Source organism: Microtus pennsylvanicus, chromosome 5 (genome assembly GCF_037038515.1).
Source record: "Microtus pennsylvanicus isolate mMicPen1 chromosome 5, mMicPen1.hap1, whole genome shotgun sequence".
NCBI lineage: Eukaryota > Metazoa > Chordata > Mammalia > Rodentia > Cricetidae > Microtus > Microtus pennsylvanicus.
This window is the reverse complement of record NC_134583.1, coordinates 90,190,346-90,206,030: the sequence shown is the minus strand read 5'-3', so window position 1 is coordinate 90,206,030 and position 15,685 is coordinate 90,190,346. Positions and strand designations below refer to the sequence as shown.

The window sequence follows — 15,685 nt, the reverse complement described above, 5'->3', positions numbered from 1 at the left end:
TCCCCAACACTGTAAGGTCCAAAAAAAATCTTTAAAATTAAAAACAATATGAACTACTCAGTGAATGTGTGCAGGTGCAGGCTGAGGTCGGAGGGCACCGGTGCCCTGCTCTGCCTTATTCCTTGATACAGCATCTCTCAGGAAACTGGAGGTGGCCAGCATCTTCCCCCATCCCTCACAGTGTGCACAGGAGTGCATGCAGTCACATCTGCCTTTCCATGTGTTAGGGATTTGAACTCAGGTCCTTTATACCCGCATAGGCAAGTGGTCTTGTACCGTCGAGTCATTCCCTCATTTTCAAACAAAACCGCCCTTTGCAGACCAAGCAGGCCATGGCTTATCTATTCATAGACATTTCTTGGACCGTGTGTGTGTGTGTGTGTGTGTGTGTGTGTGTGTGTGAGCAGAGGGGATGGGGTGGAGAATGAGGCCCTGGGTCTCAGGTGGGAGGAGTTTTGGAGAGAGTACTGTGACTGAGTTGAGGGTAGAGGAAGCAGCCAGGTCCACAGGTCTGACCAAGGTTCTTCCTCATGGCCATGGAGAGGCACGGAAGGTGCTAGAGCTGGGGAGTGAGCAGAAGGCTGTGCTGGCGCTGTATAAGGCCGAGTAGGAGAGAGCCATGGAAACATGGAAACGTAGGGTTAAAGCTGGAATGTGCCTGTACCCATCCAGTGCTGAGGCTCCCTGCACCTTGAGGTACCACAGGACTCCTGTGTCCCAGGCACAACTTTGGACTATTGTCCAGATGCCACCCGTAAGCATAAAATGCTATAACAGGGGGAGGGGGCAGATACTCTGAGGATGCTTCAACAACCCCCCAGGAACTCGGCTCCCCTGTGTGGCTGGGAAAGTGATCCCTAGAAGGAAGCGACAGGCAGTTACCCAGCTGAGTCCCCACTGCTATTCTTCTGAAGCCAGGGAAGCAATAAAGACAGGAGAAGAGCAAGGACCACTTTCTGCAAGGGAAATTTAAGTTAGATAACAAGAAAGACTCCTCTGCCACCAAACACAGCTTGGTTGGGAACCTACCTCCTCTGTGGAGCTGGCAGCTCCTGGGTCAGAAACTGCTCAAGGCTGCTCAGCCAGGAAGAGATGAGACCTGTTACATCTGACTCTAATACTAGTTAGTGCCCCTTCAGCTGGAACAAGCCCAGTAGGCTTTAGGGCCTATGTTGAGGAGTCTTGGAGTTGAGTGTGTCACTTGCCCTGTAGGTCTCAAGGTGACCACCCGAGGGATGTAGGGACAAAGAAGAACTCAAATTGGTCCTTCTCAGACAGCCCCAAGGTCCCTTGACATGGGTACCCCTCCTCTCTGTCCTCCTGATCTCCCAGCTCTAGCTCTACTTTGTGGAGGGAGGAAGGAGGATGGAGGAGGGATGACAGAAGCAGGAGGAGGGGGGAGACCTGTGTGGCTGCCATTGGTATGCGAGGCCTAGCCTGAGCCCTCAGTGGCCCAGCCTCTCTGCTCAGCTCTTTAAGAATCCCTCCTTGGTGGCAGCCGCGTGGTGGTTGCCTGGCAACACCATCCCACCCCGCCCCATGGCTGGCACTGGCCCTCTTCCCCTCCCCCTCCTCCTAAGGCTCCTCACATGCCCTGTTTCACTAGTATTCCGAGCTCAAAACCTGCCAGGCCCAGCTAGTTGCTTGGGGCACTTGTGCCTCATAGGTGAGAACGTTTGAGTGAGGCAACCCAGGTCCAAGCCTTAACTCCAGCACTGCACCTGTAGGTCTTGTGTTCCGAGGCCTTGGCACGGCAGCCGTTTCTCTTTCTCCTACTCCTTTGCCCCTAGAGCACCTAGGCAGGCTGGTGTGGGTTCTGGAACATGCCCAGTCTCCTGAGCTAGCTCTGTAATTGCCATCAAAGCTCTGGGGGAGCCCCTGGGCTTCCAACAGGAACCCTCAGACTTTCAGCCCCTCCCAGGCCTTCTCCTGTAGTGGCTTCAGTTGACCTGTGATGCTAAAATCTGCAGAGGGTTAGCCTCTGGAGTTCTGAGTTGCAGGTCTTCCATGGCCCCCATTAGGTTAGGTGGTTACTGGGCTTTGTGGAATCCACAAAGCTACTACGACTGGGGCAGAAGGTAGAGGGGGCATGGAGGAGGAGCAGAGAGCACCAAGCTCCCTTGCAGAGGCTAGAGAGACACTGTGACAGGGAAGGACATCACCACAGGCTGGGGCCCCACGGGAGTCTTTTGAGTACAGAGCCCAGACATTAACACCATTAACCTACTTTCTCTTCTCCCCCTCGGGTGATCCAGGGCAACCCTCAGGCTCCCTCTATCTTGGGGTCCCTCCCCCACTCCCCTTTAGCCTGCCCTTTATCCTCTTCCCAGCCAGGAGGCAAGGCCTCTGGTTAGGCCTGCACCTCAGCCTCGCCTCCTCCCTTCCCCGTCCACCAAGCCCAGCACCATCCAGTCGTGGTCCTTACACACGCTGGTCCCTTCAGACACGCTGCTCTCTGAGCCCCAGCTCCGATCCCAATCCCTGTGCATGATGGAGGAGGCAAAGCAGGTTTAAATCACCGTCAAAAGCATGCCCTTTGCTGGGAATAATGGCTGGGAGGAGGAAACAGCCCCGAGTAAAAGACTTGAGGGAGGTAATGTCACTCAGAGGGAGAAAAGGAAGCTCCCATGGTGTGTGTGTGTGGGGGGGTGGGGGCGTTGTGTGAGAGGCTTGGGAAAGGCAGCCTCAGTTCTGGTCCTTCAGGAGAGACAGACTGCCAGGGAGAACCCTGTCTCTGCCCCAAGCCCTGGTTTCTGACACTTTCTGGAATGTTTTTTCTCTCACGCACATACTTGGTCGGTGTCCTTACACCAAGACCTCACCCTGCACTCTCCCTGCTAGTTGACCTGGGGTCTAGACACGTCTGTTCTTGAAACATTCTCAGTAGTTCCCAGTTTCATGATTGCAGTTGTCCTTGCAACACTGTCACTGCGGCCTGGACTGGCTCAGCCTGATGACAACCCATGCAGTTAGCATCGGCAGACACGCTGTCCCTATGGGCAGGCCTGTAAACTTGTGAGACCACATCGGGCTCCCAGCTCTGCCTTCAAAAGGCTCCTGGCCAGGGGGAGAAGAGGCCACCACTCCCAAGACACCCACCCATCCCCAGAGTCCAGAGGCCCTGAACCTAACTCACCATGACACCTGCAGATAATTTACTGTGGTCCAGGGGGAAGGCATGTCTATGATGTCATCAGCTACCTAGCTTCTAACAGGTGAGAGTGCTGTGGAGAAGCTGAGAAGTGGGGTCATGAAAGACAGTCACAGAGCATGTCACCATGGGCAACACAAGAATAGACTGTTGGAGCCAGCAAGATGAGTCTGGGTAACTCTGATAACCTGAGCTCAACTCTGAAACCCACATGTGGAAGTGGTCTTCTGACCCTCACACTCAAACCCACACATAAATAATAAATACAGCAGTACTTTTCCTCTAAGACTTTGTGGGGGCTCAGGGTGTGGCTCAGTTGGCAGACTGCTTCCCTAGTATGCTTGAAGCCCCAGGTTCCATCCCCTGCGCCAACCACATACACAGGGCATGGTGGCATACCCGCAATGCCAGTGATCAGGAGGTGGAGTTCCAGAAGTTCAAGGCTAGTCACACTTTGATCTTTATTTATTTAAAGTAATCTTATGTGCATTGATGTGAAGGTGTTAGATCCCCTGGAACTGCAGCTGCAGGTTCCAGCTTGCCGTGTGGGTGCTGTGAACTGAACCCAGGCCCTCGGGAAGAGCAGCCAATGTTCTTAACTGCTGAGTCATCTCTCCAGCTCCCTTAGATTGATCATAAAACCAAGGGCTGTGGTATAAATGTAACCCTGTGGTAGAGTGCTGGCCTAGCACCCACAGGGCCCTGGGTTCCATCTCCAGAATGAGAAAAACAACACATAGTAATCTCTAAAGTGGCATTTCGAGGTACTGGTCCCTGGGCTATAATTAGGGTTAGAGGTGGTCATGGAACTCTTATGATGGAATTACTCTCTCTCCTTTTTGGGGGGAGTTCAGGATGGAACTCAAGGCTTTGCATATGCTAAGCCAGTGCTCTACCACTGAGCTACACCCCAGCCCCAACATTAGTGGCTTTTTATTTATTTACATTTTGTTTTTCCAAGACAGAGTTTCTCTGTATAACCCTGGCTATCCTGAAACTCCCTCTGTAGACCAGGCTGGCCTTGAACTCAGAGATCTGCCTGCCTCTACCCACTGAGTGCTGGGATTAAAGGCATGTGCCACCACTACCTGGAGCCATTACTGGTTTTTTAAGAAGTGAGAAATAGCCAGGTATGGTAAGGGAGGTAAAGGCAAGAGGATCGAGGGTCATCCTCGCGTAGCTAGTTTGAGGCTAGCAATGGCTTTATGAGGCTCTGTCTCTAAACTAAGACATACAAACAAAAAAAGGGAGAAAAACGAGAAGAGAGACATATTGGTTCCTTGCTCTGTCTTGCCACATGATACTGTGGGGACTCTGTAGAATCATAAGTAAGGAAACTTATACCAGATGTGGCCCCTTGGAAAGGACCTGATCCTTACTCTAAGCAACGCTTTTTCTTTATAAATTACCCAGGCCATGGCATTCACTTATAGTCCCAACAAGGAAGGAGAAAGGGGTGGGGACTCAGTGGCCGGATACCAGGCTCTGGTATGCAGGCGAATGATTGGGCAGGGAAGAGAGAGTGTGTAGAAGTAGGGCCCTTGTGTCAGGGGACAGGCCAGCGCTGGAGCCAGCTCAGTAGGTGGATCCTGGCCAGCAGCTGCCCCTGTCCTGACCCTTTCTCCTTGTTCCCTCCAATCCCTGCCTCAGGCCATGGGGCTTTGCCCCCTTTTCTGACTGCTCCTGGATCGCTCTCTAGGGCCTTACCTTAGGCTGAAGGTTTTGCTTTCTGAGACACTAACCTGAGACTCACATGCTACCTATATAGAACGATACCTTGCCTTCTGTGAGAAGCCTCAACCCTCTGTGTCCTGCCTACGGGACACAGAATGGCGGGGGAGAGGGGGGCAAGCGCAGTGGAGCTGGGTCTTAGACCTGAGTGCTTTTTGAAGGTGAGGGCTGGTGTGCCAGCCAGGTGCTCCCTGAAGCAGTGTGCACAGCTAACCCACCCACAGACCATATGCTTACAAAGCCATGTAAATGCCAAGAATGCCTGGGCATTGCCGGACTTGAGAGAGACAGGTAGTTGGTGACCATGAGTCTCTGGAATCCCTAGAGTAAGGTGCCTGTGATGCTGGGTGAAACCCTTTCCTTCCCCACCCCAGAACAGGCCTATGAGAGGCTGAGGCTTGCCCAGTCTTGGCTGACAACAGTCTAATATTGCCAAGTCCAGATACCTCCACAATTCATAGTGTAGAAACCATCCCAGGAACTTTCCAGACTGTCACATTAACCACAGGAAGTCTGTGATGGCCCCGTTAGTATAAGAAACTGGAGATAAGGCTGGGAGGACGGGACAGTGCTGAGCATCACTGGCTGTTGAACAATCAGGTGGCACACAGAAGGTGGTGATGGGGAGCCTAGGCTGCGGGGAGGCTGCAGGCAGGGCCAGGCTGACCTTGCTGCCCTGTGGGAGGGCCCACTCTGAGCTGCAGGATGCTGTTCTGGTCATTGCCTCCCTCTGAGTGGAGGAGCTGGGGCTTGGCCAGCTCAAGGCTGAAGTCACAAAATGTTACTGGGTGACTTGCGCTGCCCTCAAGGATGAGAGCCTCCCACCCGGGCCCAGCTCATAGGACTAACTCTATCCGCTGCCATTATCCTGCATTCTCGTGTAGCCTGTAGCATGCAGTGTGGTTCAGCCAGTATTTGCTGATGAACAAACTCTATTTTCCTGATCTCGGCGGACATTTTCACTGTCCTGGAGTTAGTCTTTGGTTGATGCTGCAATTCTCAGAGTGGAGTTCCTACACAGCCCACGACTCTGCACACCAGGCCTGGCTGCCCTCTCACTCTGATCCCCAGATCAAGGGCACCCAGGCACTCCCACTATGGCGTGCAGGGCTGCAATGCTCCAGCTGCACCTGAACTGGAACCTTTCCCCTGGCCTCCCCCAAACCCAAGACAATACCGCTGCTCCTAGGAAGCTGTCTGGTGTCCCAGCTGACTTGGCCCTAGTCTCTGGGGTCATGTGGAGAAGCCTGTTTTAGATAGCTCTTGCCCAGCCATGACCATGTGCTGGGCCCCCTTTCTAGAATCACAGCTTTTCGGCCAGTGAAACCTGGCTCATAATGGTCTCTCTGGTCTCCCAGACGGTACCAACACAGTGGACTTGCCCAGTGTTCTCTGAATTGTTGTGCAGGAGACATTGCTAAGCAAGTTATGGTCCATCAGCTGGGAGGAACATCACACAGCCATTAAAGCCACAATTATGATGGTGATATTTTGATATGCAAGTGTGACTGTCAAGTCGAGCTCCATCCGTATTCTCCACCCTGTGCGAGGCCAAGTGCCTGCCTGGCGACAGCCTGGTGCCTGCCGTGGGGCGGCAGGGAGCTAAGGGGGGGGTTGGTTTAGGAGAAGAGGAAGACACACAGAGTTCCTGAGCTACATGCTAAGTGACAGGATGGAGGAACGATGGAGACGGAGCCCTGGGGGCCCCACGAGTCCATCTGGGGGTCTGGGGAGGCGGAACGGAAACCACAGTTCTGTGAAAATTATAGCAAGCTTTGTGCCTGGACAAGCCTGGAATGGAGCAGAGGAAGGGAGGCTGTTGACGCCACAGGGAGGTGGCATTGTGGGTGATTTTCCCTCCTTTATTGTTGGTTTAATGCTGTTTGGGCGATAAATAAAAATTGGGAAGGAAAATAGCTGCTCAGTGAATTGAGTACAAATCCAGGGAAGGAGGAAGGGGAGCTGGGAGGTGAAGAGGAGGGGTGGGAAGGGCAAACGCAGTGCTGCTGCTGCTGCTGTTGCTGCTGCGAGAGGGTCAGAGGCCGCATCTCTCCAGCAGGCCCCTGGCAGCTCTGGGAAGAGCAGGGAGGCAGATATCAAACCCTCCCTCACGGGTGATAGTGGACATTCTGAGGAAGGTAGCCTGGGAAGCCTTGGAAGGTAACAATGCCGAGTGCAGGCTGCGCTGGACTTGTGGAAGGTTCTAGAGTTGGGATGGTGGGGTAGACCCTGGAGTGGGTCTGTTGGCAGGAGTTCTAGACAGATTATAAGGAGGTATAGGGATGGGCCTGGGAGCTGTGGGGAAACTCACACGTGGTCTAAGCAGAGTTAGGAACTCGCTAGAAGTAGCTGAGCAGCACCGAAGGTGAAAACCAAGTCTGGAAGGGACCACCCAATTCTGTCACAAGGTGATAAGGTCTGCACCAGGTAGGTGAGGTGGGCAGTGAGGAATGCTAGAGTTCCCCGTTGCTACATCTGGCGATTTTCCCTGCTAAATAACTCTCTGGTTCACCCACCACTTTGGCCCCCAGGGCACCCACAACAACTTTCTCTGAGATCCTAATGCGTGTCAGTTCCGCCCCCAACCACCTTACAGTAGTTGCAGGTCTCCTCAACCCTCCCGGAGTCAGTGGCTAACGCTCCCATTTTATACTCAGGTTTAAAGAGATAACCTAAGTTGTTCGAAGGTCAGTCTTTGGGGAGGGAAAGAGGGGGGCTGGCATCTGACCCAACCAGCCCTCCTACTATCAGAGTGGGGTCCTGCTCAGACAAAAGCAAAGGGTTTAGAGAGGGCCTGTGCAGGAGGGGCTGCAAGCCAGCAGGGTCTGAGTCCGGAAGGGGCACCTGACAGCGAGGAACCGGGTTACCTGGGCAAGCAGAGTAGGCGGTGGGTTCTGTTTGTGAATGAATGCTCGAGCGGACAGCAGAATGAATGAATATGGATAGATGAATGAGTGGGTGCTGAGAGGATCGATGTACGGGGAGGAGGCACCTGAACCAGAACCCCGTTTTTTCTAGCCACCCTCCCTCCCGCCCTGGAGATTGGTGTTGGGATCCTCCCTCCCCCTGGTCCCTGCGGGGGTTACCAGCTCCCCAACTCGTCTTCCCCCGCCCCCCACCCCAGACATTTTAGCGGAGGCTAGGAGGAGGAGAACGCGCGGACGCCGTTTCTCCCGGGCTGGGCCAGAGTCCCCGCGCGGCGGCGCAGCCTCCCGCGCCGGGTCCCGCCGGCCAGTGCGCAGCGCGGCGCCCCCGCCCCCGCCGCCTCCTCCCCGCCCGCCGCCTCCCTCTCCGCTCCCGCCCTCCCCGCTCCGCGCTGCACGCACAGCCCCGCCGCCGCCGCCGCCGCCGCCGCGAGGGGAGAGGCGGCCGCACAGCCTGCTTCCCCGCGCCCTGCTCGCCGCCGCCGCCGCTGCCTTCGCCCAGCCGAGCGCACCCGCCCGGGTACACGCACCCTGCCGCCCGGCGCCACCCCGCGCACTCCTCCCGCCGCTCCGCCGGGCAGATGCGCCGCCGCGCGCCCCGCGCCCCGGGCCCGCCACAGAGCTCCGTCGCGCACCGGGGGCTCCTCTCCCAGGCCCCCCTGGGTGCCCTCCGGCTGGGGCTTCCGCCCGCTCCTTGGAATAACCCCTGAGGCTCCAGCCGTCGCCGCAAAGTTTCCCGAGGAGACCCGCCTCCCCGGCCGCTGCTCAGGTAAGGCAAGCTGCGCGGGCCGGGGGTCGGGACGGGGCGCTGGGGCGCGCGGGGCGGGGGCCGCGCTGCACGCATCGGGCCGGATCGCGCCGCCCGAGTCGGTCCGGTGTGGCGGGAGACGTGCAGCCTTTGGGGTTCGTGGTGTAAAGGGGTCGGGAGTCGACAGCCCAGCGCGGGTGGTGCTGGCTCCGCCGCGGGGAGGCGCGGGGTTCGCGGCCCGCGGCTCCGCTCCCTGGAGCGGAGGCTGGAAAGGGCGGGGGCTCGCTTGCAGCCCAGAGCCTAGCTCTGACTGCGCCCGGGGGATGGCGGCCGGGCCCGTGGGGGGGCGCCGGGCTGAGCAGGTCAGTCCCATCTCCTGCCCCGCACCCGGGAAAAGGAGGGTGAGGGGCGCGTGCGGCGAGGGCAGCCGGCCGGCCCCGGCGCCGCGTTCCCGTCCCCACTAGCCGCGTGAGTCACGGTTAGAGCGAGGTTTTATTTTTAAAACGACTTCAAGGGGGGCATAGGCAGCCTCCAACTTCCCTCCCTGCGCGCGCTGTGGACTGGCAGCCTGGTGCCGGCGGGGGCTGAGGCTGTGCACCTGGCGGCTGCAAAGGTGGAACGGAGGGACTAACGGGCTGGGGGCGCACATAGGGTCCCCCACCCCCAAGCTCTGTAGACAAGGAAGCAACAGACCGCGAGCACGCCCCTCCTCGTGGGGATCCGAGGCCCAGGGGCGGAAGACTGGGGAGCGTTGTTGCCCAGCTGTAGGGAACCATGGTAGATCAGAGCTCTCTGAGGAGGACAAAGTTGTGAAGCGGCGACATCAGGGAGCTGCCCCAGGCTTCCTGGGGCCCCGGGAGGGCTTCTGGGCTCTCCCCGGCGTGTGGTTAAGAGAGAACACAGCTCAGCTGGGGTATGCCAGGCCCCTGAGGCTCAAGTGAGAGGTCTGATGTGAATAAATAAAGCCAAGACACGGGAACAGAGGTGAGGGGTGACAAGGTCCAGTCTTGCCTCATCTTCGCCCTTGCATCCTTTGGAGGGTGGAGATCAGCCCCACCCTTTACCACCCCTAGGTAGCTTAGGAGTTGGGGGAAGCTGTTTGGGTGGGAAAGGTGGTGTAAGCAAAGCAGGATCCAGGACCCCTGAAGCTCCTGGCAGAGGGATGTGGGCTGGGGCTCCCCTCCCTGCCAACACCGGGGAAGGCGACTGCACACAGGGGCTCCAGGCTCGGGGTTTCTAGAGTTGAAAGCCAACTGCGTGTCTTCCTGCCAGCCCCAGGAGGAGAGGCACAAACATCACCTGTCAGCTGGTGCCTGCCGTGGGCGACTGCTCAGGACTTCCTCCGAAGGTTTAAAATGGAAATGGCCCAGCTTGCCAGGGCCAGTGCCTGGGACGAGATGCTGCCTAGCAGGGCTGGCTGCGAGGGTCCCTGGAAGGTCTGAGGGGCAGGAGGAGATGAGGTTAAAGGGGTTATAAGCCAGGAGCGAGTTGAAACTGGCTTGCTTTTTTAGTGGTGTGTGTGTGTGTGTGTGTGTGTGTGTGTGTGTGTGTGTAGAAACTAGGTATGCACATCCCACCTCGGTTCTCAGAAAGATTACAGGCAGAACCTCCCCTATGGAGTGGAAGCCAGGTAGGCTATGCTCTGCAGCCCACACGCAGATGATGGCGGGCCTGACTTCACCTAGGCTGAGTCCATGTAGCTACTGGGGTCCATGCATCCATACTCTACAATACATTGGTTGCAAGTCCTTCGACCTCTTGTGCCTCAGGTTTTTTTCCTGTTACAAATGGCCTGCTATAACTGCCTCCTGGGCCTTAGTTGAGGGACAGGGACTACTTTGTAAAATGTGAGCCCATCTGCTGTAAGTCTTGAATGGTCTTGCTCTTGGGGCCGGGGTCTGTCTGTAAGGGCAGGGCAAGCATCGGTAGAGATCTTGGGAGGTTAAGCGGTTAGATTCCTCCATCCAGTTACATACTGGCCCTTAGCAACTGTGTCTCCCTCGGAGTCCCATGGAAGCCCCTGAGAGATCCACTCAGGGTGTTTAAAAAGGAGGGAGTAGAGGCAGGAGGGCTACCTCTTCATCATTTTTCCTGCTGTCTGGGCTGTACAGGCAGAGTTTTGGCCTGGATACTCAGCTCTATGAAGACTGAAGCCTATGCTACTTGCGATGTGTGTGTCCAGGCCTGCAGTCTCCCTTCTAGGAATCTGTCTGTCAAGGAGGGTATAGCCGTGACCTGTGAGGAGGGATGGGCACCATGACTCTGAGAATGGGAGCATCGGGGACGACAGCACACAGAAAAGACTGGCAAAGTGATGCTAGGGTATAATTAGAGGGAGGGACGGGAGCCCTAGGTGGGCCTGACTCCTCAGGTGTCTAAGAGATGGAGAAGCAGGCCTTGAGCTGGCTGCCAGCCTGCTGACGCCTAGTGCTATGGTAGAAATCAAGAAGTAGAGGCTTGCCGGGCGGTGGTGGCGCACGCCTTTAATCCCAGCACTTGAGAGGCAGAGGCAGGCGGATCTCTGTAAATTCGAGACCAGCCTGGTCTACAAGAGCTAGTTCCAGGACAGGCTCCAAAAACCACAGAGAAACCCTGTCTTGAAAAAAAAAAAAGAAGTAGAGGCTTAGCCAGGCATGGTAGCGTACGCCTTTAATCCCAGCACTTGGGAGGCAGAGGCAGGGGAATCTCTGAATTCGAGGCCACCCTGGTCTATAGAGCAAGTTCCAGGACAGCCAGGGCTACCTAGAGAAACACTTTCTGGAAAATAACAAAACAAAACAAAGGCAGATGCTTTGGTGCAGGGGAATGGGATGATCAGGCCTCTGGGGATAGCTGGGCATTGCCACCTTCTGTGTAGGTTGTGGCACACAGCCAGCCATAGTGGTAGGGAGCTGGGCAGGGACTTTGCTGAATGCGCCTTAGAGTCTGGGCACCTGTTGGCCATCCCTTCCCAGCTGACTCTCAGCACCTCAGTCAGGACTGCGAAGTGGCCTGATCTTGGAGAAAGGGCTTGCCAGGGGCTGTGCCAGGAGGTGTCCTGCTGGGCTGGCTCATCCCAGGATCTGGAAATGACATCAAACATCTTGTCATACCAGTTGATTATGTTCCTGGAACACTGGGAAGCTGGCTCAGGGTCTTAAGGACCTAGGTGGTTCCTGGGGAGGACGCCTTTGCTTCTCCAGCTGGCCTTTAGCTAGACTGATATTTGTGGGCCTGGGTTCCCTCATCTGGGAAGTGGGCAGTAGCAGAGCCTGTTTCTGGGCACCTACCATGAGGTAAAATTTGCAAGTCTCCAGCAGAGTTCATGCCTAGTAGCGTGGGTCCCCTGTAGTCTATTCCTTCCTTTGCTGTGGGCCTGCACTTACAGCTAGCTTCTTTAGGCCTTGTGGAAGCAGGCAGGACTACTGAGTCCCCTACCACGGTCACCAATGCCCCTTGCTGTCCTGCTGAGCTTCCTTCACCAGCACCTCCTAGTCCAAGTAACTGTGGGAAGATCCAACAGCAACGGGAGAGGTTTCAAGTTCATGCCCCTCATGAGCTGTGATATGTGAAGGTGTAGGCATGCCTGAGGGTCCTAAGGCCTCCCTGGATGGCAGGGAGAGCACAGGGTTCTGGAAGGGTGTGGGAAGTAGGAGCCTCTGCCCTGGCTGTTGCTCTTGAGGCCTGACACCCTATGTGTCTATGTCCGGGCGTATCTCCCCTAAAACCCAGATTGGCTCTGCTCTGGGCCTGGGCAGCTGCATTCTGTTGTTTGTTATAGGGTGGGGTCACCCTGCACTGTTGAAGGCTTGGGAGAGGCAGACTGGCTGGTCAGGGTGGACAAAGCAGAGAACAGCACCTCTGCCATACCCGCTACCCTCGGCTGGCCTGGAGTTCCCTGGCGGCGGTTGGACCACAGAGTGTCTTGGATGGCTGTCCCTGTGCAGGTCTGTGTTTGCCTATGTGCTGGGTAGATTCTGTTTACTGCCACTTGCCCTTGGCCCCCAGAGCCTAGCTGCTCCCCAGGGTAAGTCACTGCAGATGATGTCAGGGTTCTGGGGCTTCCTCTTGCTTTGTGGAATATATTTGCTGGATTCTCCACAGCCCTGGCTCTGGGGCTCCCACTGTGGGGTTTGTGTGTGCTGTGTCCTCACTCCACAGAGGCTGAGGGAGTGAGCATGGGAGAGGACTTTGGAGATGTCCAGGGGGAAGGGAGGTTGAGACTAAGATACCTCTGTTCCTCAGTTCTTATTCCCCTCTTTCTAGATCATTTATTTATTCATTTGTTCTCTTACTTTGGAGAATTGAAACTAGCCAGGCGTAGCCTTGGGCCCTGGGACAAGAGTCCAGAGCAGAAGCAGCCTTGTCCCAGCACTTAGGAGGCAGAGGCAGGGAGATCTCTGTAAGCTGGAGGCCAGCCTGGTCTACATAGCTAGTTTCAGGACAGCTAGAGCTACTTAGCGAGACTCTTCTAAAAGCAAACAAAAACAAACGGAAAAGGCAGTCCTGAGGCGGGCACCATGGCACACGTTTCTATCCTAGCGCTCAGGAGGTTGAGTCAGTAGGATTTCAGAAAATTCCTGTCAGCAGACAGACTTACATAGTTCAAGGTCAGCCAGGACTACACAGGGAGCCCCTGTCTCAAAACAATAATGATAACAAAATCCAGTACCTCTGGGCTAGCCGGTAGCCAAGTGTGAGGTCAGACCTCAGTCACCCCCCTCCCATCTGGAAGGCTTGTGTGGAGGTGGCTTCTGGGGAGGTTGTATCCAAGGGAGGGTAGGAAGGATGAACTAGACTCACGAGGAAAGACAGGAAGAGAAACATCGGGGCCAAAGGGCAGGGCTCCCTTGAGATCCCGTGGCAGGTGACCTCAGATGTTGCATGGGGACTGGAGCTGATGACTTGCCTTGACCTTCCTCTCTGGGGGGTACCCAGGCTGGTCCATTCGGGGCTTCAGCTGCTGGGCTTGCTGGGTTTATACATGACAAGTAGCCGTGATATGGAGTTAAGGCAGTTAGTGATCAAGGAGATTCTAGGAAGGGGAGCTAGACCGGGAAGCACGGTTGGGGTGCAGGCCAAGGGAGAAGGCAGCAGAGAGGATGTTTTCTGAGGTACCAGGCCTCAGCTGTGCAGGGCTCAGCTAACCACTAGGGGACACTGCCTCCCAGGCAGAGCACGGAAGCGTCAAGCTCTGGGTGAGGGGCAGGGAGGTGGGAGGGCTCAGAACTGAGGCCGGGTGGCGAAGCACTAGCCCTGTGGCTGCTCCTGCCTGGGTGGCTGGAGAGGCTGCTCCTGTGGCGGTATTTTTTTCCCTTTTCCCTCCTTCCGCCTGAATTAATCGTTGGCACCAGTTTACAACAGATTTAGAAAACTGTAAAGAAAAAGAAAAAAAAAGAAAAGGAGGGATCGCTCACAAGAGCAAGGGAAGTAGAGAAGAGAAAGGGGATGACTTCAGAGGAAACAGCTTTTATCTACAGAAGCAAATTGCTCTTGTAAAACCTGTCCCCCACAACCCCTCCACTCGTCTCCCCTCCCCCACAAGTGCTGCTCAGGAAACCGTCTCAAAAACTGCTGCAGGGTACTGGCGCTAGGATGGTCTTTTCCTGGGGGGCCGTGTTCAAGGGATGCCTGGAGGAGCAGAGGAAGGAGGATGAGGCTATGGTGACCTCAGGGTACAAAGGTGAGAGATGGCACAGGTCAGGGTCCTGGGCGTCACGTTCAGTGCCGGCTCTCAGGGTTCTATGCGAGGCTGTTGGATTATGGTCATCTTAGGGATCTGTGTGTAATGGTCAGTAGAAGGTCCAACCTTCCTGTGGTGAGTTCAGAGCAGGCCACCAGGCTGCCCTGCCCAAAGCACACATGGCCTTGGGTCCTAGGTCACATGTGGGGATCTGTCTAGCGGTAGCCTCTGGTCAGATCTGGGAGACCTAGTTTGGATTTAGGAAATGTGACTTTGGGTAGGTGAGCAGCCTACCCCAGGGGTATCGCAGGTTGCAGAGGATCATGGGAGTGTAGCTGAACTCCTGGAGTTGCCTGGTCTAGTTAAAGCAAAGGGTGGGATGCAGTGGTCCATAGCCACTGCTCTGGGGGGGTAGGGAGTAGTGGGGACCCTCCCTCCTTTGCTCCTTTTCTCAGGCCAGTGGCTGTTGGGCAGAGTCTGGTGAAGCCCCAGCTCCAAGGCCAGATCAGCACAAGACAGGTGCGCCTAGGCTTACATTTCTAGAACGCTCACGCTTGCCTGTACATGCACTCCCTTGCACACACAGGCGTGTACCTCTGTTTTCCCTGAGCTGGCCTGAACCAGCTCTGAGGTGTGAACTACCTCGCTCTCTCAGGTGTAGGTAGCTGCTGTCCCTGGTCCTTACTCTGCTACCCTGGTCACTGTCCTGCCTGGACTAGGGTTGAGATGCCAGAGGGGGGCCCTTGAAACAGCCCGAGAGACTGCAGAGAGGGCGGGCAGTGGGCGGTGGGCAGGGCTGTGTGCCCACAGGACAATGAGCGTCACAGGGAGGCAGAAGACACCCTGTCCCCCTGTCCCGTCCCCCCCCCCCCCCCCCCGCCACACACTCAGTCTTAGTTCCCTCACTGCAATCGGACAATTCCTCCAGGGATCCTGTTGCTACCATCAGCTCTGTGACTCTGACCTCAGACTACCCCTTGGGTTAGTGAGGGCCTGGGCAGTACCACACCTCAACCTCCAGGACACACCTGACAAGCTTCTGCTTGCTCCCTACTGGGAAGAGAGACTGAGACAGAGCGAAAACAAGCATTGTCCAAGGCTATGTGGAAGGGTCCACTGCTGCAGCCAGGGAATGCAGTCACAATGCTGGGCCTTGGGTGTGAATCCTGCCTGTTATCAGACAGCTGAGTGCCCTGGATACCCTACTTCCTATCTCTGTGCCTCAGTCTCCACACCAATGAAATGGGACAACCAGGCACACATTTGGGGTCAGTACAAAGACTGCATGCTGTAGGCCTATTGGTGAGTCTCCTGAACTGAGATCAGATCATGCTGGGTGCAGTGCCAGGACACTAACCCCCCTAGGGCTCCAGGGAATTAGCCTCCTCTCTCCACAACACCTCACTATCCCCAGTAAGTGAGGCCATGGGGCATTTGCTGAGCTTCTGGAGCCTGGCACCCAGAGGGCT

At 56.1% G+C, this 15,685-nt stretch overlaps 2 protein-coding genes across 3 annotated transcripts in view; one reads left to right on the top strand and one right to left on the bottom strand.

Annotated features, from left to right (window-relative positions):
- The window catches only part of Macrod1 (mono-ADP ribosylhydrolase 1), a 141,660-nt gene that overhangs the window by 24,553 nt on the left and 101,422 nt on the right, over positions 1-15,685 (bottom strand). The gene's annotated exons all lie outside the window — the stretch shown is intronic.
- LOC142850660 (uncharacterized) overlaps positions 1-15,685 on the top strand; it is a 79,566-nt gene that overhangs the window by 11,846 nt on the left and 52,035 nt on the right. The window contains exon 3 of the mRNA XM_075974593.1: positions 8,026-8,575. Coding sequence (XP_075830708.1) covers positions 8,026-8,575 — 550 coding nt within the window. The remainder of the gene's footprint in view (positions 1-8,025; positions 8,576-15,685) is intronic.